The sequence below is a fragment of the Centruroides sculpturatus genome, unplaced genomic scaffold (assembly GCF_000671375.1).
Source record: "Centruroides sculpturatus isolate CEXI.00-Female unplaced genomic scaffold, Cexi_2.0 scaffold1979, whole genome shotgun sequence".
In the NCBI taxonomy this organism is placed as follows: Eukaryota; Metazoa; Arthropoda; class Arachnida; order Scorpiones; family Buthidae; genus Centruroides; species Centruroides sculpturatus.
This window is the reverse complement of record NW_019386106.1, coordinates 56,977-81,403: the sequence shown is the minus strand read 5'-3', so window position 1 is coordinate 81,403 and position 24,427 is coordinate 56,977. Positions and strand designations below refer to the sequence as shown.

At 26.6% G+C, this 24,427-nt stretch overlaps 1 protein-coding gene across 1 annotated transcript in view; it reads left to right on the top strand.

The window, feature by feature from the left end:
• LOC111613630 (protein hu-li tai shao-like) overlaps window positions 1-24,427 on the top strand; it is a 44,787-nt gene that overhangs the window by 5,695 nt on the left and 14,665 nt on the right. Inside the window, exons 2-15 of the mRNA XM_023354985.1 lie at window positions 6,468-6,653; window positions 6,731-7,022; window positions 7,093-7,323; window positions 7,406-7,549; window positions 9,547-9,645; window positions 10,992-11,186; window positions 11,270-11,400; window positions 11,465-11,591; window positions 21,269-21,379; window positions 21,458-21,550; window positions 21,619-21,814; window positions 21,882-22,019; window positions 22,590-22,646; window positions 22,989-23,057. Of these exons, the coding sequence (XP_023210753.1) occupies window positions 6,481-6,653; window positions 6,731-7,022; window positions 7,093-7,323; window positions 7,406-7,549; window positions 9,547-9,645; window positions 10,992-11,186; window positions 11,270-11,400; window positions 11,465-11,591; window positions 21,269-21,379; window positions 21,458-21,550; window positions 21,619-21,814; window positions 21,882-22,019; window positions 22,590-22,646; window positions 22,989-23,057 (2,056 nt within the window). The 5' untranslated portion in view covers window positions 6,468-6,480. The remainder of the gene's footprint in view (window positions 1-6,467; window positions 6,654-6,730; window positions 7,023-7,092; window positions 7,324-7,405; window positions 7,550-9,546; window positions 9,646-10,991; window positions 11,187-11,269; window positions 11,401-11,464; window positions 11,592-21,268; window positions 21,380-21,457; window positions 21,551-21,618; window positions 21,815-21,881; window positions 22,020-22,589; window positions 22,647-22,988; window positions 23,058-24,427) is intronic.

Sequence of the window (24,427 nt, the reverse complement as noted above, 5' to 3'; positions counted from 1 at the left end):
AAAGTTGCGATTATGATTTTTCTGCACGAATATAATGTGTAATGTTAAATTTAAAAGCGAAAATGATAGTTTTATCAAATTTTACTCATTTTATTATTTCCAAGGGCGTGTCTAGTTCATCGAACTTAACAAACACGAATGGGACGATTACATTTTCTTATTTTCGATGCTTGTTTCTCCTTGTAACTATAGATCGGTTTATTAACTGATCTTTGTTCTGTAAGAACTGGAGTTGCTAGACTACTACAGGATATATTTTGGTATTTGAACTATCCTTGTAGATCGGTAAAAATACGAATAAGAAACGAAAAGTAGGATAATTTTAACTTATGACAATTTTTGATTATTTTGACCTATTTGGGTATTAAAACAGGAAAATTTTTAATCCGATTATTTTAATAAATTTTATAATATAAACAATGAAATAAGAAATGTGCAAATTTATAAATTATTAAATTATTTAAGAAACTTTTTTCTCAAAATGTCTTGCCTTTCTGGAAACTTACTGTTGATTAATAGAAACCAAAACAAATTTTATTATTTATTTAGAAATTTGAAGGCCATACAAACTGTGTAAATTTAAATTACTACAAAAATATCAAACGAATTTTAATTATTAAAATTTTTCGTAATGACAGTCATTAAAATTTCATAAGACTACGTTACTTTTAGTATTGTTTTATCGAAATAAAATATCATTCAATTTAAAATTGTATTGTAATTGTATCATGACAAATCAATTGTGATTTAAATAAGTAATCAGTTGTTACCATATGCTGAAATTAAATGATGTAAGATTTTAAGATCTAGAGTTATAAATTATTGAAATTTCTTAGATATGTGATCTTAGTTTGAAAACATAATTTTTGTATTAGGCTAGTTTTGCTAAAAGTTTAATAGTTTTATGTTATGATAGAATTTGTCTACTGTGTGATTTCAATGAAAGTTATATTTGTAAAATGTTTTAAATTGTATATCATTATGATGGATTTTTAAAACTCTATAAATTTTTCTTTCTACATTTTCTCTCTTCTATNTAACTTAGAAGGTAATTTTTGTTTTTTAAATAAAACATAATACAACATTTATTGTAAATTTTTATAATAAGATTTTAAAAAGCAATGATGGCCAATATTCTGATCACTCAATTTGATTCTTATTTTACTGAAGAAAAGTCCTGCTACTGAGAATGCCCTACCCGATTCAATTTATGTGGGTAGAATCATCTTTAATGCATTTAAGACAAAACAGATGTTGTTTTATCGCCTATAGCCTGGAGAATTTCTAGTTCATTTTTGAGATGCATTACAGTATTTCTTTTGTTATCTAGTATTATTGATTTGTCTACCTTGGCTGCTTTAATAGCTGCATCAAGCTTACAGCCTGATAATTCGGCACGTCGTTTGGCTTTAATAATCAGGTTTATGAAGATAAACTTCACACTTTCATACTACATACTCGTTTGTATCCTTGCCCAATTTGCACTACCTGGCACAATACAATTATTGAAGCTACTGAGCATGGTTAAAAATTAAGACAACATAAGCACAATTATTCCAGATATTACGAGTTCTGACAAGTAAAGAATTTTCAGAGTCCAGTTACAAATAAGTTACATATTGATTATTGACAGTCTGTGACATGCCGTAACAAGTAAAAATTTAAAAAACTAATAAGCATGCATAGAACTAAAGTTACTGTGTTTTCTTGATTATAAGACATGCCATAAGTTTAAAATTGAAGTTTAAGATAATTTTTTTTATGGAGAGAAAAATTTTCAGTGATCAATTGATGGGCTCAGTGGAAAAGTGGCATAGTACAATTCAACAAAATTGTCAGGAAAACTTAATTATTTTGAAATAACTACATTTAGGATGCATATATTTACTTAAACATTCATCAATTTTATTAGGTTTTGTAAATAACAAGTTAGAAAATTAATTATTATTTAATCAAATTATTTGAACTGATGTGATTGTTGAATTCTAGATCTGAAAATGTCTATTATTGGAGTGTGTATAAGGCATCTTGTAGTCCATTCACAATGACTTCTGATTATTGTTTTGAACTGTGAATGTAAGAAACCATTGATTCTAAGATGCATTTCTCTTTTAGACAAGTAAACAATGGTAAAAAAAAAGTTACAGAATTGAGGAAATATAGTAATAAAAATTTCCACAATCTGATTGTAAAGAATGCATATTATAATAAGATTCTAATGGTTATATACATTTTTGTTTTTTTCATGTATATTTTATTGACACAAGTAAAATTCAACCTTTGAAATTCCAGCCAAATGTTTATTATAATAAAAACAGTTTCAATTAGATTGATTGGTCTTCCTCAGTTATAGAACATTTGAATATAAAGTTGTAACATTAACACTGGATTATTTTCCAATGGAACTCATATCAGGTTATATATGACCTGAAAATTGCATTTGTTTAAAATTGATTTATTAATGGGATATAAAATTAATAAATTATTTCACCCTAATGAAGAAACATATTTTTCTTCATTAGGGTATAAATTTTTCAAATTGAGTAAAAGTAAATGTAAATTTAAACGTTTTGAAAATTGTAATGTAAGAAAATGTAAAATGACATTGGTGAAAAAATGAAGGTGATAAACATACTTAAAATATGACTTTTTGTTGAAATATTATTGATAATAACTAAGTAAATTTTATACTTAATTCATCTAATAAAAAAATTTTTTAGTCATATATTACGTAATGACATGCAAATGGTATCGTAAGAACTCGTCTCAGGTCAAAACAAGTATGAACACATTTATGTTTTTTAGTATCGAGATGATAATAGCACTAGATAATAACTCATTCTCCAGATAGAATATTACGAAAAGTCTGTTTCTTCAGACAAATAGAAAATAAAAATTTTTTAAAATTGAAAATGCATCAGTCAGTCCAGTTGTTGGTAACCTATGGCATGCATTCCACCTGGTGGCTTGCAGAAAGTTTTTTGATGGCATGGCCTAGGGAATGTCAATTAATGAAACTTTTCCAGTGCTTTAATAAAAAATAATTTATTAAAAAACATTTTTAATAATATAATTTATAAGACAAACTTAAAATTTTGTTACACAGTAATAACTGAAAGGTGGAATAAACTTCCAGACAGATTTTCATATATGAAGAAAGTCTCCTTTGCTCTTTTAGCTGTTCTCAATACAACCATACTACTATGACCAAACATTCAAAATGATGAAATATTTTATAAATCCTTATAAAAATTGTTTAACTGAAGAAAATTTGGAAATTGCGTAAAGTTAAAAGAATTGAAACTATGAACCAAATATTGAAGTGTTAGCTTCAAAATTTGAACCGCGAGAGTCAGTAATGTTTAGATATTGTAATTTTTAATCATGTTTTTATTGTAGTGGTTTAATCAAAACTTCCAAGAACGTCAGTCTATGAGGCGTTAAATATACATATTATATGTATATTTAACGCCTCATAGACTGACGTTCTTGGAAGTTTTGATTGACATAAGTTGGCGTGACATCCAACCCGTGAACTCAATACACCTAACAAGTTGTAGTGGTTTACTGTAGTGTGTATTATTAAAGTCAAATGAAGTTTTCTTAACATAGTTTGACTAATTGAATTTCAGTGGCCCAATACTGAGAAAAAATAATTAATTGTGGCACTCCAATATATGTAGATTGCCGACAACTGGGTTTGTCGATTAGGGTTAAAGAATGAAAGTTAAAAATTTAAATAACCAATGTAAAAGAACACAAGAAGACTCTTCACACCAACAATCAAATAAAATAATTAACACAACAGTGTAGGGGCATTACAATCACCATTTATTAGTGCTAATAAGATGAAAAGAATAACAGTAACTTTATAATTAAGAGTTCTTGGTTATAGTTATATAGTCTTTAAATATATGCTTTTTTAATTGTATATTTTTTGTACCATTATTAACTTTTATATTTATTGTTACTTTTAATTCTGTTCTATATATTTCAAGAATTTATTTTGTGTCATTTTTCAAAAAAAAATCATTGTTTGATTTAATCATTCCATCATCGAATATACAGACCTGAAGATGATCTCCAATTACAGATCAAAAATGTTAGTTGAAAAAACCTTTTTCAAATTAAATCTTATTGGAATATAATTTAATGCTTTTGATTGAAGTGTTTATTTTCTCAAGTATTGTTTGTTAGATGGTCTGCTGTGAAATTTTAAATGTGTGAATTTAATAGTTTGTTGTGATTGATCAAACCAAACAAGTTTTGGTATTTTTTCAAGAAATGAATAAAATTGAATAATTGAAAATTGTGCTGTGATACTTTATTTTAAAAGGTTAAATGCTAATGGATGTAACAAAAGAATTGGATTCCACTTTGAAAGACTCTTCTCCATCATTTTCTACAGTGAAGAAATGGGCTGGTGAATTTGTGTGGTTGTCCTTCCATTTTTGGCAATGAACATTCAGGATGCTCAAAAATTGTGACCGAGGAAATCTAAAAAATCCACAATACCGTATTAAATGATTGACAAGTGAAAGTATATGAGCTTGCTGATATTGCAAAAATCTCATCTCAATAGATTGTGTTCACAATATCTCACACAAGCACTTGCTTATGAAGAAGCACTCAGCACAACAGGTGCCACATTTGTTAATGGTTGATCAGAAATGCATTTAAATGAGCATTTCTCAGGAGTGCTTAGACATGTTTAAACACTCGTTCAACTGAGTTTCTGCAATTTTTCATTACTATGTCTTGACAAAGCAGCAGTCCAAACAGAGAGCAGAAGAGGATGAAAGTGCTCTGAAGAAGGCAAAATGTGTTTTATCAGCAGGAAAGATGATGGCTACTGCGTTTTTTGGATGCTCAGGCTGTGGTGCTCATAGACTATCTAGAAAAAGGCAAAATTGTCAACAGAGTATTATGCAGCATTATAACCAAACATCTACATCTGGTAAAGAAAAATGCTTTTCCATTATGATAATGCATCTGTGCACATTTTGTCAATTGCAATTGCAAATCTCCATGAATGGCACTTTGAATTGCTTTTACCTAGCCAGTGACATTCCTCTTTCCAAATCCAAAGAAATGGCTCTCTGAATAAAGATTCACTTGGAAGTCGTGATTCAGAAAAGTGCTTATTTTACAGTTAGAGAAGTCATATTTTACTGAAGGAATAAAGAAGTTAGAACATTATTGATCTAAGTGTATTGAATTGAAAGGTGACTATGTGAAAAGTAAAAAAAAAAAATTGGTCAAACATCTTTTCTTCTCAGGCCAAGAACTCTTAGAAGCATCCTTGTACATTATGTATCCCAATTATTAATATTGAATTTTCTTTATAAACAGTAAAATTGATTATATGGGGAGGGAAATAAATGCTGGAGGTTGCAAATACAGTCCAATTAGAATAATAATAATCCATTCTAACCCAGCTCCTATTTTAACTACATATAAAAAAACACCATTTTGAATTTGTAAAGAAATATTTGATGATGATCCGAATTTAAACATAATTTACCTGACAAGGGCACATAGAGCCAAAAAATGTTTAGTAAAGAAATTTAAATATCCCAGTGGTAAGGTGTTTTTATGTTTAGTTAGAATAATAATGGCTGAATTATGTCTTGCTTATGTCAGTTAGCCTATGGTAAAATTGGTGGTGGTGTTAAGTCATTTTTGCTTAACATTGCAGTTTCTAAGAACCTATCAATGATGTTACGTGAGGACTTCCTTTACATTAAATAAACTGCCATATCAAATTTTTGTATTTTTTGAATTGTATATTCAGTATAATTAAATGTTTTTTAATCTTTGTAATGCCATTTCAAATATTTAGTCTATACGATTTGATGATTATTGGCAGTTTGAAAGATTATATTGACAAAATAATCTTTCAAACTGTGTGTTGCAAATTTAAATTTTAGCTTTCAACCTTATATCTTCAATAGATATAACAGTGGAAGCTAACATTTTTGGCAAGGAAGTACAAAGGCTGTATTGCATTTTATTAGAGAAGACCTGAACAAACTTTCTTTTGTACTTAACTTTCTGATATAAGATTGTGAAATAAATAAATACAGTGATACCTCAATTTTTGTGGACAATCCATTCGAAAACAATTGGCAAAATCCAAAACTGACGATAATCGAGGCAATTATTTCCATATTAATTCTAAGAAACAGCATTAATACTTCTATACAGCAGGAAATTTCTCATGTTTTAAAAGAAATTATTAGAATCTGCATTTATGGCTGTTATACATGTAAATTTTGATTTGACTTTTTTTTGTTTTCTTTTTTTTTATGATTTGAACAAGTAAAGTGGCAATTAGTCTTTAATTTCAACTTTATCCCATGATTGAAACAGTCAAAAAAAGATTTATTTTAAAGTTTGACGATTTGTATGATTGCATTTTTTCAATATGGAATAGATTTTGTATACTGTTTTTTTTTAAATGATAGGTTAGTTTGCAGAATGGCTGAGGTTGAAAATAAAGTTAATGGCGTCATTGGGGAAGAAGAGGAACCTGTTGAGAGATTTGATCCAGATGATCCAGAGTGTCAGAGGCAGATGTGGCGTCCCCCAGATATTGAACAAGATATGAAGGAAATGGATCGTCGTAAAAGAGTTGATATGATTATGAATAGGTAATATTTTAATCCATACAGGTAGCATATGCTTTAATTTAATAATTGACATAAACTATAAAAACTTTAAATTATAGTCAAGTTTTTCGAGAGGAATTAGAAAGAATTATAGAATCCCAAATCAATGAAGGTTATCTCCCTGCTGGGCTTACAGCATTACAGCAAGTGACAGAGATCCTTTTACCACATACAGCTCGCAGTTCAACTGCATTTCGTTCAGGTCACTGTGTCATTCCAATTAATGATATTAGAGGAGTTGATGGTCTTCGCTATACAAAAGGAGAAAAACTATTACGTTGTAAATTAGCAGCAGTATATAGGCTTATAGATTTGTATGGATGGTCAGAAAATATATACAATCATATAACAGTAAGTTTATAGACATATTTTTAATTAGGTTTTATTTTTATTGGAACTTTATTATAAAATATTATTTTAGGTTCGTGTGAGTCAGGATCAAGAACATTTTCTTCTAAATCCATTTGGACTTCAATATCATGAAATAACTGCATCATCTTTATTAAAAGTTGATATACAAGGAAATGTTGTAGATCCAGGCACCACACATTTTTCATTTAATCGAGCTGGATACATATTGCATTCTTCCATCCATTCTGCACGTCCAGATGTTAAATGTGTTATTCACATACATTATCCTCCTTGTGTGGCTGTATGTATAAATTACTCAATGTTATTGTAATCTGAAAGTAATAGATAGTCATAACAATTGAATTTAATATAATTACTTGCAGGTTTCATCTTCAAAATGTGGTTTGTTATATATTAGCCAAGAAGCTGCCATTATAGGTAATGTCAGTTACCATGATTACAATGGAATATTATTAAATATTGAAGAGAAAGAAAAAATTGCTCGTGATCTTGGCCCAGTTAACAAGGTAACTTTTTTAATATATAATAAAAGTAGTAATAATGATATTTTTCATTTTCTGAAAAAATAATCTTAATTTAGCCCATAATTTGAAAAAGCTGTATAATTGTAAAGTTCTGCTATGTTATTTTACTAGATTATTAATTTACTTTTCTAAGCTTGCAGTTTTTTAAAGTCCACTATTTACATGTGTTAATTATTTTAAAAATTAATAAATTGGGCCCACCAGTGGTCAAGCAGTTTTGTTCCCTGAATACTGGGAGTTTGGCTGTGGGTTCATGCCTCTTCCAAACGGGTTGGCCACGTGGAGTTTTCCAGGTTTCTCTACCTGAATAGGGTCCAGTTACCCTTAAAAAGACATCCTGGAAAGCATCCCCCTAAGCAGATTGCCCCAGTGTTGCGTTGCCATAAACATACAATACAAATAAACAAACAGTAAATTGTGATAGCTTGCTTAAAAATTGGACTAGAATTAATCTGTTTTTTTGTATTTTATCACAAACATATCAGTTTTTACAATCATTAAATTTAATATGTAATATAAATTTAAAATAATTTTTTTTTATATTAAATTATTGAGAAAAAGTATTATTTAAAAAAAATTAAGATGATTCCATTAATAGATGCCTGTACATTCATAAATCGCTGCGATTTATGAATGTACAGGCATCTATTTTCTTTCAAACAAAACAAAGTGGCATGTCTAGCTGCCTGGGGTCAAAAGATATTGCTCTTTTTATGTTATCAGGTTTCACCCTGCTTAACTGCAAAGGGTGGTGGGGTTTGCAGAATCTACGTCAAGCTAAATGAACAAATTTCTTGCTTCAGAAAGTGAATATTAGACATTATTTATATATTATATAAACGAATATTACTATAATCAACTAAAATATGTAATTATTTTTCCATGATTATGCAACAACTGGAAGTGATGAGTTTCATGTAAGACAGTTTCTAGTTTAAATAAAGTCATTTAACATGAAAATTAGCAAAAGTAGAGCTAAAAAATGAACAAAAATGCAATTTTTTAGTGTTTATTTACATTCTAACTCCGAAGGCATGACTTTGAAAGGGGTGAGGCAATTTGCAGGGAAAACTCAATTGGACTTGTCTAAAAGAATGCTGATTTGTTGATCTAATATCTTTCATATTAGAAATTACCAATAAGAGCTTATAAGGTGTTTAAAGAAGAACTGTAAAAGCCAATTAAGGGCAAGAAGGTCTCCCATAGATTTACTATAGAGAGGGAACTTTTTGCAGGATTGTTTTTGGCTGGAAGGTGGTAACAATGACCTTATTTGTCAAAATAGAGCCACCCAACCAAGACAACAGCCAACCCAAGCTTAAATCACAACAAACTCATCTATGAATGATTTAATTAATTTTCTTGATATCAAGTACTCTGCAGTTAAGTGGTTGTAGTGAATGGGAGTTATCTTTTATTTCCAGAGGTCCAAAACTCTGGAAATAGAAAATAAAGTTAATGTCTGGATTAAGATTATAAAATAAGTTTTGAGTAATTATCCTATAAGTAACTGATATATTTAAATTGACTTAAAAGATTGATGTACTAAAAAATGTATTGTTAATTGTCATTTCAAACTGATGGATATGTAATATTGATCATATTTTCATATTGACTAAATTCAATATGAAAACTATTTAGTCATATTGACTAAATTCAATATGAAAACTATCAATAATTTATTTATATAAAAAAATTACTTATTATTGGTTATCAAAATGATAAATGGTGCAAAAGTTAATGTTGTATATTCTCATGAATGCATAACTTGTGCTGTTGAGTTGAAAATTATGATATGCAAAATATGTGCATCATATATCAAATTTTTTTGAATGTTACAGTGGAAAGGAAAAAATTTTATTTTCTTTTTCCGTATGATAAACATTACTTTATATTTTCGTTTTTTAATGTAAATATTTATTATAATAATTATTATAATATAAAATTATTATTGATTTCATGAAATTATGTTTATGTAGGTTTTATTTTTGAAAAACCACGGTGTTGTTGTCTGTGGAAGTAATATAGAAGAAGCTATGTTTTTAATCTCTAATGTTGTTGCTGCTTGTGAAGCACAGGTAATTAAATTTATTTTGAATAAATAAATAAGATACATTACATTTTGAATAGTAAACATTTACATTGTTGACTGAATTTTATTGTTTTAGTTTATATTAATTCTATATTATATTACTGCAGATAATTATAACTTTCAATAATTTATTTATATAAAAATAGTATTTTGTATTAAATTAATTGAAGCTTTCATATATTATATATTAAAAAGAATGCACAATTGCATAATTGATGCAAGAAAGAGTATGATACATATACAGCAATGTTTTCCAAAGTGGTTCCTATGGACCCCTGGGAGTACTTGGAACCACTGATGAGGTCTGTGGCAAATTAAAATTAAATTGGGGGGTGCAAGGACATCAGGGGTCCACAAAAAGTTTAATAAAAAGTAAAATGATTGTGACTCATTTTTATTATTATGAAAGTTAAAAATAAATAGTAATTATTACTATTTATTTTTAACTTTATTATTTAAATAAATTGGTAGTCATTTTTAAGTCCTGATGTAAATGTTTGATCTGTGAATAAAGTTATTGCTGGTAAAGTACAAATGGTGTGTTTTTTTGATTTTATCATCAATTCTCAGGTTATTTATCCAAAAAACTGTTAATTAAAAAGTCTCATATTATTAAAAAGTCTCATATTATCAAAAACAATATTAAAAAAATAGAAAACAAACTGTTAATTGTGTTTTACTTAAAATTTATGCATTGATTAAGTACATAATTGTTGTTTTTGTTATAAATGTAATTTTTAATTTTAAATATATTAAATTCAAATATAGGACAAAGTACTTTTTAATTAAATATATAGTTCATTTTATACAATTTTATTATTTATTTTATTTTATAATCATCTATAGTTTTTTAATATATGAATCATAATAGAATTTATAATTTTAACTATTAAAACTATTTAATGACTAAAAGTATATAAATAATTCATTTATTTTCATCAAAAATGTTTTTTTATGAAAATTCAATAGATAAAATAAAAAACTTAATTTTATATTTTTGTAATGTAATTTATAACACAGTTAAAAATAAATTATACATTCTTTTTACTATATTANGCTGCCCGATGACGTTTTACGTATTATAGGAGTTATTTTTACCATTGTTTACGGATAATTCCACAATTTTTATAAGAATCATAACTATAGGAAACGCTTTTATAGGGGGATCTACTGTATATTCAAAATTATATTTACTTATAATTTTGAATAGTATTCTAAATTTTTAAAATATTTTAATTTTCTAAAACACTGTAATAGTGTTTTAGAATACTATTTTTAAAATTTTGAAGTAATGCACATATAAACAATAGACTTATTTATAAATTATTTTAGGTAAGAGTAATGCCAATTGGTCTAGATAATATTCAGATTATGTCAAATGAAGCAAGAAACAAAGTTTATGAATCAGTATGGGTGCAACAGAATTTGCAAGGTAAAGAGGATGAAAAAGATGAAAAAGAAAAATCAAAAAAATTAAAAGTTTGGGATTTAGAATTTGAAGCTCAAATGAGAATGTTAGACAATGTTGTAAGTTTTAATTGATTTTTAAAGCAATTTTTTACATATGTGCTTTAATTTAGGAATTAATTATTTTTAAAATATGAATTTAGGGTTTTAGAACAGGATACATTTATCGACAACCACTTATCAGATCAGAACTTCCTCGCCAGAAGAATGATGTTGAAGTTCCTCCAGCTGCTAGTTCTGCAACTCAATTTTTTGAAGATGACAAATGGCTTGGGTAATTTTTGTTTTATATTATTAAGCAGTTAAAAATCAAAAGTTTTAAATATACACATTAATAGGCCATTGAAGAAATTAATTGATGGTAAAAAGACACATGAGAAAATGCGATGGGTTAATTCACCAAATGTTTATCAAAAAGTAGAAGTTTTGGAGACAGGAACTCCAGATCCTAAGAAAATTACCAAAGTAAGTAATTTATTTGTTGTATTGGAATTAATATATGTATTATATCATTAAATAGTAACATTACATATTCATTTCATCTTCAGCTTTTGGACACCCTTTAATTAATAAAAAAACAATGAAACACCATTTTAAAGTACATTTTTATTCAATATATTTATAAATAATATGTAGCCCAAAATGTAGCCAATGAGCCAAGTGATATTTTTTATGCCAAACTAAAAAAATGGTAGCCAAATCTTGCAATGCTGAAAGGAATTAAAGCTAGAGTTGGGACTCAAATGATTATAGACCAAATTCAAGGAAAGGAGAGAGGTCAAAAAATAAAGAAGTGAGAAGGGTTAAATAGACCTGTTATGCAAATATTGATCCTTAATTTTCCAACCTTTCTCGCTTCTTTTTATCTTTTGGCATTTCTCTGCTTTCCCCGAATTTGGGACTATAACCATTTGAGTTGTGACTCAAAGGGTTATAGGTCCAGCTTTATTTAGTATTCCTTCCTCATTCACACATTTCAAGTATTTGAAAATATTTCCTTACTATTAAAAAGTAAAATATGTATAAAGGTTTATGGCTTTGTGAAACTTTTTTTTGAGGTTTATTCCATTGAAATAAATAATAAAAAAATTTGTCAGTTTTGTTTACACATTTATTGGGCTGCAGGTTGGGCACCCCTGCTCTAAACTATATTTTTTCTTAGTTTCTGGAGTTATTTACTTACATATATTTCAAACATTGTTATTAATCAGAGAATCAGGTTTTGCATTTCTTTCCAGAAGTGACATATACTGTATATTGTTAATTTTAATGGCTTTAAAAATTTTGTTTGAGTATTTCAAAGTTAATGTATAAGAATATAGAACAAAATAACAATTAATAGTGTTTGCCTGTGGTGTATAAAAGTTACATATTACATACTTTCAACTCTAGCTATTTACCACTGGTGGCCTGAGAATTGATGATAAAATCAAAAAAAACACACCATTTATACTTTCCTGCAATAACTTTATTCACAGAACATGTTATAAAACTGCATTTTCTTTTATTCTGCAAATATATTTTTTGTTACTTAGTAATATTTATAGAAACCTTCACGATTATATAGTCTAAAACAAAGGCTATCAAGCAGTATTTCAAGGAAGTTTAAGCAGCATNAATAATTTTGAAGAAAGTTTTACTGATTATATTTTAAGATTAATAAACAAAAAATGTATTTATATATATGTAAAAGTAAATTTAAGAAACAGTAAGGGGAAATTTTTTTCAGATTCTAACTTGAGACACATTGCTTATTATAATTTGTAAAATGAAATTATCATGTTATATTTAGACAATAGGCAATTAAGATTTATTTAAGATCAATCTTTAACCTTTTATATACAATGTGTAGCATTTATTAATATCAAGATGAAATTATATTGCTTTGAAAGACATATCTAAAAAGAACTTACTACAGTTTTAATTAATTATTTTCCTGTTCTGTTTAAATATCAGAGAATAAAATTCAGCAATCAGAGAATAAAAATCAGCAATATCAGAGAATAAAATTATATATTAATTTTATTCTCTGATATTGCTCTGATCTATTGATAAAATTTTCTATTATACCAACATCTGTAACATAAATAAAATGTATTTAATATAATAAAATCTTTATAAAACATTTTAATGTGTCTAAGTTGAAAAACAAATTATTGAAAATTTTTTTTGAATTGGAACTTTACTGGTAGGAGTAAAATTTCCTTGTTGGAATGCATATATGTAATGGAGTGAAATTATCATAACTTTAAAGGTGAATATCTCTGAAAGGGTTGTACTTAGAATCATAATTTTTTTTAATTTTTTGGCTGTATAAGGGGTTAACAAATTTGGTAGTTACTTCCAATTCATTTCAATCTAAAATCTTACTTCTCACTATAAATAAGCCAACCTAATAAATTATTAGATAAAATTATTTGTTATTTGCTTACACAATGATGAATTTTAAGAAATAGTTTAATTAAATAATATACAATAATTGACATCAAATAATTTTTAAATTCATTAAAAGGCCTAGGTGATTTATGCCTAATATGCTGATACATGAGCTACAGTTAATATGGTTGACAAGAGCTTAATATTGAACAACAAAATGAAATGTTAAAACAAGTAAATTTTAATAAATAATCTTGAATGCAAACATTAAATCAAATTTAGATTTAAACATTTTTCACTTTCTTCATGTGCCAATGAAGAGTATCTGCTATTTTTTGAAAAAGATAAGGCCATATGACTAGAACAAATGTCATTGTGGGAGATGTCTACTGTTAATTTCACGGCATAAAGTAGAAATTTGGTCTAGTTGATTTTCTGTTCAGTTTCAGCAGAAATTTCAAAAAATTATTCTTTTGTTTGTCTACATTTATGTTGTATTTTACTTGTATCTGAATCCAATTCAGCTTTTAAACAGTAGAAAGAATTTTGCTTAGATAAGCTTAGAAAGATTTTTTCTTTCCCAATGCAACAACAAATTTTAAGAACCTGTTTCCAAAAATGATGTAATGTATAAGGAAGGCAGAACACATATGAATGATGATAATTTCATTGATATGCTGATGATAGATGGGAATTTCAGATATTAAATTTTTACTGAGACAAATGCAGTACCCAAGTAAAGTACCCAAAAGTCACCTAAAAATCTACATTTTCACTGAGAGAAAACAAAATTTCACTTAGAATGTATACATGCTGGGCACACTTTTTTTTTATTTAAATATATATATATTGAGACTAATACAATATACAGAGTGTTTACAAATTATTGAGCCTTGGCCATTATGATTGCCAGAACTTATTTCTCTGAATTTTTTCCTGGGGTAAAAGACCATGTATATGCATCAAATGTACCATATTTACTCACATATAAGATGACTTCGCATATGGGATGAGGTGAGAGTTTAAAGATCAAAATAAAGAAAAGACAAGTAAAACAGCAAGGCTGTGTTTGTGACAAGACTATGTCTCGGAGACTCACTACCAAGCAGAATCACTTTGACCCTCTATATACCTTGCACTTTGACACTCAAGGTGGGTCTTGTTCTCATTCTCCAATCTTCTTTGGTATTGCTGCTTTTGGGTGCAATTGTTCAAACTTCACCAGCCACGACCACAAGGTCGTCCACAATGCATTTTCGATGAAATTAACCTATTCAATTTTGAAATTTCTCTCCGTTGTGCGTTGGCCTGGGTTGAATTTTTATTGATGTGTAATAAAAATTTCCCATTTTTGAAAAAAATAATTGTGGCTATTGTATAGTCTGAAATTATTTTTTTATTTTGCACAAACAATATACAGTTAAACCTGATTATAATGTCATCGGATGTAACGACAACACTAATATAATGTCAAATTTTTATTGGTCCCATGATTTTACTATACTAGGTAATATTAAAAAAACCCACTTGTAATGACATAAAACCGTTTTAATGTCATATTTGAAGCACTCCCAAATTTACAAAATTAGATTACAAATTTTATTTAGCATAGAAGAAACTATGTGTTCAACTCTCAACATGCACTCCTTCATACCTCTATGCTGGTAACATAAAATGGCAGTACGATAAGTTTAATTTTTGACAAGACATAGTTTTGTCAAAAATTAGATTTATTAATATGATTCTAATTTTATTTTGTTTAATCACAAGTAAAATATCAAATGAACATAAATGCACACATTATCTTGCAAAAATTACTGGCATTTTAAACTTTTATGTTGTTGATTTTATAGGATTTTTCCTTAATTTGTTCATGTAAAGCTAGACAATCGGGAATTTTTTTTGCCAATTATTAACAGTCTAATCCACTCCCTGTTGATTACACTTATGAGTTTCTCCAAATTCTGATTTCCAAATAATAATCTGTTTTCACGTGGAAATGGATTAAAACTTATATCAGGCTCTGTGTGATTTTGGAATTTCAAATTGGAATTCAATTCAAAAGCTTTGCTTTTCCTATTGCTATTCATCTTTACTCCTGACAATATACAAGAATGATTTAAACGACCCAGATAAAATACTTATGTTTTTTAAATACAAGAAGGTAAGCATCTGGTAAAAAAAAAATGCATATAGATAGTTCACAAAAATTATTTGCAAAAATGCAAAGAATCCTTTGCACACACATATAGGACAACCTAGGAATTTGAAGCTATGATAAATGAATAAAAACCTTGTCTTATATGTGAGTAAATATGGTAGTTACATTAAGAGTGTAATTTGTCTCTTATTTGAACTTAAGAGATAAATTACAAAAGTCATCCAAACAGTTATTCCTGGAAATGCTATAGAATTACATGGCAAGAAATCAAATATTAGTTGGAGGTTGTTTGCATCACAAATGGAGCCCATATTGAAGTCTTTCATTAAAGGTGAGTGTTTTTTGATTAAAAATAAACTGAGCTGCTGTATGATTTGTTATACAGTATATCTTTCTAAATTGTTTGGTTTATCTATGATTCATGAATGAAATATGCTCAGTCATTTGTAAATTTGTCTAATTTAATTATTTTCTGTTAATTTATCCTAATTATTTGTTTTATTATAAGATTAGATTTTTTATTTCTTAGATATTTACACTAATTTTTTTACATTTGTTTGTTTTTCTCCTTTAGATTTTAGTTTATTTCTCAGCAACCTGTATGTTATTTGCATACTAAAATTATCTTGTTAATAATTATGCTACAACTTTGAAATTAGCATTAAAGTTTATAAACAATTAGTTATACTGATCTATTTGATAAAATGACTAGGATAATAAGTACACACACAGAAAATTTACAAAATATTTTCAAGAGAGAATATATTAAAAATGTCTTTACAACTCATCCTTTCTACACAGCTCAGAAAATAAGTTTCAGGAGGTATAATTTGCATTCATTATGGTTTCACTTTTTTTCAAATAACATGAATGTATATTCATATTCATGTAAGACGTCATTTAATGTTGAAGTAACAAATGTGCTCTGTTTGCAATTGCTATTTTAAATTTTATGTAAAATATTACACTCTTTCTTGGTGGTGATAGTTTACATATTGAGGCAGACAAGCCTGTAAAGAAAGGCTGACTGACTTCATGATGAAACCATTATTTTCTGAGCTATGTGGAAAGTACAAGATGTAAAGACATTTTTAATATATTTTCTTTTTTTGTTAATTGTTTGGAAATTTTCTAAGTTACACTGATCTAATTTATAATTTGAACAATATTAATTAATAAGTTAGAAAAAGCATATTAATACTTATTTTATCTCTAATGGTATAATTTTAACAGTTGTTAAGAAAATAATTTAAATTTTGATAGATTATTGTTAGTTTTTTGAATCTCAGATGCATCTTTATTTATAAATAGTATTTATGAAAATATATAGGAGAATCAGTTTGAATTGTGTATTTTATCACTGGAAATAATTGGAAAAATATAAAAAAGGAAGAAAACAGTAAGTGTCTGAAATAAAACAATGGTGATATGGAGATTCTTAAAAAGTTTTAAAAAATGACTTTTAATAATTGAAGATATGCTTCATAACTTTAATGTGCAGCAAGTCCTAAATTAATGTTGTTTCATTATAACATTATTGAGGAAAGATACATTTACAATTGTACTGTTTTTATAAACAGTAAAATTTACAATTACATTTACAATTGTTATTGTTGAATTTTCTATAAAGAAAATTCAACAATAACAATTGTAAATGTAATTGTAAATTTTACTGTTTATAAAAACAGTAAAATTCATTTTATAAGGTGGGAAACAAATGCTTGAGGTTACAAACATGATCCAATAAGAATACAGGTACTGTACTTCTCACTTAATGACTGAATTCTGTTCCTACAACTAGGTTGTTTAGTGACTTTGTCAATAAACAAGGAGCTTAATCGTTTTATATATTCTTGATAAAGAAATGATCTAGGAAACGTCAACTTAATAACTTTGTTTTAATTTGCATCTCTTACATCTTACAGAACATAAAAATACAATCAGCAAAAATTATCAAAATGTTGTACAAAAAAAATTAAAGTTCATTCATTTAAAATGTCATTCACATTAATAGTTTTTATCAAATTTGTCAAAGGGTGGTAATGGTTTCAGGTTGTTGTCAGTGTCATCATTGGCATTCTCAGCAGGGTAACACAAAAATATAAAAATGTCTATTGGCATTACTGATAAATACATTTTATTAATGAGTACAAGCACTTTTGACAGTATAGAAATTTAAAAATACAAAATTATATGCCATTAATTTTTGTGTTCCATGCTTGTGTGAAGAGCAGTTTGAAAATGTGTTCTATCTCTAGATTTATAACATCCCATCCACTATATTACCTGAAGAAGACAGTGATCATACTTATTAATTAAATGTATTTACCAGTAATGGCAATAGACCGTTTTTATATTTTTGTTCATTTCTAGTAAGTGGTGTTGGTTGTTTTTATCTCATTATTATTAGTTATTAGGAGCTATAGAAGGCATGGGTAAGGGGTAACTGTGAAGAAATGGAAGTAGTTGAGTCCTGGATGTAACTTTTGAGATGAATCTTGTTAATGATCTGCTTTGTAAGTTTCATTTTTTTTACTTTTTTCATAAATTTTATGACATCATAAAAGTTCATTTATTTGCTGTTCCACTTTTCTGAACTGTTCATCATTCAGATTCATATCCTCTAGTTCTAATATAGCTAGCTGCATTCAGTTTTGAGAAAATACCAGCTGACCCCTTTACAGTAAACTTCTTCTGTACTTCTGTTCTTTCCTCTTCTTCCTCTTCCAAGTGCTGCTATGCTTCCAGCTGTGTTGCCCTTACTTTGATTCTTGGTAGTTATTCCAGGTGAAGTCATTTTGTTTTTGTTCTTGTCTTGTACTATGGGTGCACAGTAAAGCATATATTTGTAAACAAAATATGCATTTTTGAAGATTGCAAATGTTTTGTGTAGTAAATACTAACTGTGGGAATGAGAGTAAGACTTTGAAATTGGATTCCTGAGACTCATACTGAGAGGGGAATTCCATGCTGGAGAACTGGTTGTAAGTCTGATCAGTTGTTAAACATGTAGGTTGTTAAGTAAACCTATATTTACATTAATATGTTAATGTTGAAGTAACAATGTGCTGTGTTTGCATTTGTTATTTTAAATTTATACAATGCTCTTTGTGGTTTGATGGAATCACGTATTGCTTTTGAACTGTGTGATAGTAGAATGGGCTTGCAATTTTCTATTTGCAAACATTTATTTATTATTATTTACCTTATCTATTACCAGTGATGAGGATTAAGTCTGTCTTTATACTACCCACCACTACTATGATTGCAGTCACTCACCAATTCACAAAACTTAGGTGAATAATTACCTTGCTTGCTTTTTTCCTTCCCATAGGAACTTGGCTGTAATATCATTTAGCGTGTGGTAAAATTGGTTTTGTTATATGTAATTTTGCTTAACATTACAGTTTTCAAGAACTTATTATTGACAGTGAAGACTTGCTGTATATATTGGTACTTAATTCAAGATATCATAAATCTTATAAAATTTGTTATCTTTTAATCATTTTTTCTATTAATACAGAAAATAATCAAGCTAGAAAAATTTTTAAGAATATAAATTATAAATTTTCTGTTCTATATGCTGTATGTATATAAATTTATAAATACGAATTATGAACATAAAAAATTATGTAATGCACTTTTTATATTTTTATGACTTTAATTACTATAGCTTTTCAGTGTCTCAAAAGTAATATTTATTAAGTAAATTGCTCAGATAAAAGTATTTTGGATTTTAGAATAACAGCATTCACATAGAACAACATACTTAGAAGTCTTAATTGTTTTAATATGCTAACATTGTTTTTGAAAAAGTAGTTTTCTTGTCATCAGTTCATAACTTTATGAAATATTTGATTTGAACTAATGACATCAGAATATTTTAAGTTAATATTGATTTTCAAATTTATAATTCTTTGCGTAATCTTACTTGAGAAAAAATAAAAAGATTTAGATTATATTTTAGTTTAAACTTATGAGTTTCAGAGAAATTCTATAAAATTACTTCATTAAGTGACAGTTATTAATAAATTTATATTAAGTTACAGTAAAGTCAAATTATTCTAATATTGAGATAAATAGTTTATTTGATTTGATCAAAATTCTAGACTGGGCAAGTTGCTTATTTTACATAATGAAAAACATCTCAAAATATGCTTAGTTAAAATTAATGATATATAGAGTTAACTTTTAAGTTTTTTTAAATTTAAGCTGAAGTTTTTAATATATTAATAATTTGACTTAAATTATAAATTAATTTAGCACTTGAATAAACATTGCTACCATCTCTTAATAATTTTAATGATTAAGTAATGATAGATTAATAATATAAAATATACAGATAAATAATTTAAAATTTTAGTAAGAAAATAATGACATGCAAGTTTCTAACCAGACTTTTCTAAATATATAAATAATTTAGAAAGAAATATATAACCATGGTGATTGTTGTTTCATAATTTTTATTAATATTATCAAGAAAATAATGCCTATTTTAAATATAAAATTTATTTATATTATGTTAAAATAGTTTAATAATATTTAGACTTTTTAAAATAATTTCTACAAGTTTATTGAGAAATTTTTTCTTTAAAATAAATAACAAATACCAAAAAAACCTTTAAAATTTAGTAATACACATAAAATGTTTAATAAAAATTAAGCAAATGCTTTTAACCTTAACCAAGGGTCTGCTTCAGGTTTGTAAACCGATGGAATTTCAAAATTAGAATACATAGAACCGAACATTTTGAAAAATATTTTAAACAATTTGGAACACAATCTGCGTTACTGGATTTTAAAGGTTTTTTTAGTGTTTGTCATTACTTCCAGTAAGTGAGTAAGATGATATTCTTTAAAATAAATGTATGAATATATATATATTTTATGAAACATCCTTGGGTGTACTTGAATATGGATTTTATACTGTATCTTTTTCACATGTTTAAAAACTGTTTTGGCTATTATTTTATGACAGTGCAAATACTGATTTTTTTTTTCCAATTGTAACTTTTCAGTTCAGAAATTTAAGTATTTAACTATACTTGAAAATTGTATACTGAGTAATTTTGAAATTTAAGCAAATAAAAATTATTTGTATAATGTTTTAATATATTTTATGATATTTATTTTGATAGATGGCAAATTTGAAATAAATATTAGCTTAAAACATTGTTGAGTTTCTCTTAATTTGAAAAAATGAAAACTTTCACAAAGTTATGAACCTTTAATAATAATAAAACTCTTTTAAACACATATTCAATGTATAAAAATGCTTACTATTAAATTTTACATTAAAACAATTATTGTATTAATAAGGAATAATAATAATTGCATATTTTGAATTATTTAATTATATTTGAAAGTAAGAAATATTTTTCTTTGACTAAATAACAGTATTTTTTAAAATAAATTTTATGATGATTATTTTAAATTTATAACATAGCATTTCTCTTAAAATAATGAAAATTTAAACTGCATGAACTTGCATGAGTTACTTTTTGTTTCTAATTATTTCTGGGCTTTATTTTGCATAAAATTCCTGAAGGCTAATATTTATTAGCAATTTATTTTTTATGTCATTTTATGTTTGTTTATTTTACAGTGGGTGCAAGAAGGTTCTCCATCTCACAGTACGCCAGTTAAAATTAACAGTACACATCAGTTCATTCCAAAGAGTACTGATCCAAAAGAATTTAAGAAAAAGCAAAAAGAGGTAGTAATGATGATGATAATTTAAATTACATTAATATTAATATTATATTTAAACTCATGGGTTTTTGTTGTTTTTCAGATAAAAGAAAATAGAATGGCTGCTAAAATAACAGCAGGTCCACAATCACAAATTTTAGATGGTGTTACCTGGGAAGAAATCCGTAAAATGCAGGTATGGTCTTTCTTAATTTCATTATGTAATTTGTAACTAGATTGTTTTAAAATTTATTTTATTTTTAGGATGCCACTATAAGTAGCACTGGAGATCAAGTTGTACTTGTTGGAGCAGCATCTAAAGGAATCATTCAAAGGGATTTTCAGCACAATGCTATGGTATACAAAAGTGCTTACAGCAAAAATCCATTTGATAATATCACTGATCAAGAGTTAGAAGAATATAAAAAAATAGTTGAAAGAAAACAGAGAGGAGAAATAGGTATTTTATTAAGTTTTTAAAACACTGCAATTTTAAAAGTTTGAATTATTTTAAAAAATAATTTCAGTGGAGGATGAAATTCCTGATGAGATTAAACCTTTATTAATGGAACCTGTGGCGGTACCAGAACAAGTAGTTAGCAGTTCTTTAGAAGAATCTAAATCACCACCTATGTCACCAACTTCACCATATTCTGATGAAGAAGGTAGAGAGTTTATAGAATTTAACAGAAAAATTTTCATTTTTATATAAATTTATTTGAAATAGATTTTTATTCAATTGCATGGCTAGCTATGTTTTGCTTTATTATTATTATTTTTTGTTTTGTTTAACTCTAATTTCTTTTAAATATTTCAATTGTTTTTTTTTACTAAAAATAATTTCATATATTTATAAAATTTATTAAATGAGAGATTTTTGAAACTGTTTTCTTATATTTTTCTAAACTTGAAATAAAGTTATATCATAATTTAAATTAGTAGAGAATTAAAAAAATAGCATTTAAAGATTATTATAGACATCCAAGAGGGCAAAAATTTTAATGTTTTTAAATAGAATAAATTTGCTAATACATTAATAAAATGTGCTTTGTTGCTAAAAAATGTTTAATATGTTGTTAATTTTGCAAAGCATGTTTTCTAAAAATTTTTAATTCAATTTTTGATTATTAATTAATTAAATCTCAAAATTTAGAGTTAAACAATGCAAAATCAGTTTATTTTGTTTGCTTGCAATTAGTTTTTGTTAAGTTACTGCATGTTTGAATCCTTCACAGGACTTAAAGCAGGCGGTCCTGTGCACAGATCTCTCTCTGCTCGGCTAGCTGCTGAAGGTATTGTGCAATCATTTCAAGCAAATGAAAATTGCTTTTTTTTCTTTTTGCTTGTAGAGAATTGCTTTTAGCTTTTAATATTTTTATTTATTGAATTTTAGTTTACTTTAAATATTTTGAAATAATTGTATATAAATAAATTAGAATTTCTTTAAAATATTTAAATATAATATTAAAATTTTGAAAAATTATTAAATATAAATTTTAATTGATGAAAACATCTTTAAATTTAATGCTGTCAGATGCTTCTGAATCACAAAGGGTAGAAGGTAAGGAAATTAAATAAATTTGCTTTTTTTTCTGCTTTGCATGTTCTTGCATGACTTGCATGACTACATATAGCTGCCGAAGAAGAACGTGAGAAATATTTTCAGCGTAGAGCACAATCTGAACGAAAACCAAAACGTGCCAGTGAGTGGTATTCTGAATGAGTATTTTAAACATTTATTGACTGTTGATTATTTAGTTATTTTTAAAATGAAATAAAATTTAAAATGATGATCATAATGATTGAATTAATAATTATTATTATTTTGAAATGAAAAACTTCATATTTACTGTGCATTTTAATGTGAAACAATTTATTAATTTAATATTTGGTATGCTGCATTAACTGTTTACACTCATTGTTTAATCAGTGGATTAAAATTAAATATAGAAATTTATCAATTAGCATTTATTTGAAATATGTAAATGCTTAATAGTTAATTTTTAACTTTAATTTTGATTTTCTATCTTATTAATAGCTAGATTCATTATTTTTGTTCAAATAACATAGATCTATTAAATTATCTTTTTAAATATTTTGCTTGTTATCAATCATTTAATGTTATCAAAAAGTAGATGCTCCTACAAGCTAAAAATACATTTATAAAACTTTTCTCATTTTAATGTTAATCATCTTATTATCATCATTATCTTGGGTAAGTAAATTAGCATTTTCAAATTCTCTTCTTGTTGTCATCCTCAATATGAAGCTGATTAATGTGAAGGCAATCATTATCAGTAATTAGTTGATGTTTAATGTTTTCTTTTCAGTCTTGTTTAATTTTAAAACATTGGTTAAATATTTGCTAAAAATACTAGATGCATTACATACTAATAAATGTTCAAGTTTTATAATTTTTGTTTTAACACTTGCTTTTTATGTCAGAGTAAAATAAAACAAGAATTTTCACATACTATTGTTTTATTTACTTACTCCATATCACTGAAAGATGAATTAGAAAATTCAGAACATTAGAAAAGTTGTCTTTGGTTGAAGCAATTAAAACATGATTTAAAGTGACAGTTATTATTTCATAATGTCATTATTTGGATGGGGATATTGTTCAGAAAATTTGGTAAGCAGCTATTAGTTGATAAGATCATAAATAAAGGTGACCTTAAAATTATTACAAGCAGTGATGATTAGCTCTCTAGTCTTTTGGGACAGTTTAAATAACCACAGTAAATAACTGATGTTAATGGCTTTCATTAATAGATTGAGCAAAGGACTTTATTTTGGTGAGCCTGGGTTACACGACCAATTGCAAAAAAAAAAAAAAATTAATAGAATAGAAAATTTTTTAATAACTTACTAAATTAATTTAATTAACTACTGATGTGAATTTATAGACTATCTTTTCATAAATCAGCATATAAATGTTACTTTAATTACACTTTAGCTAACATTTTTTACCTTTTCAAGAGGTCGTCATCAGGCTTGATACATTTCTTCGACCTAGTTCGCACACCTTATATCTCCACAATACTTACATCATGCATTTTACAGGAAGCAT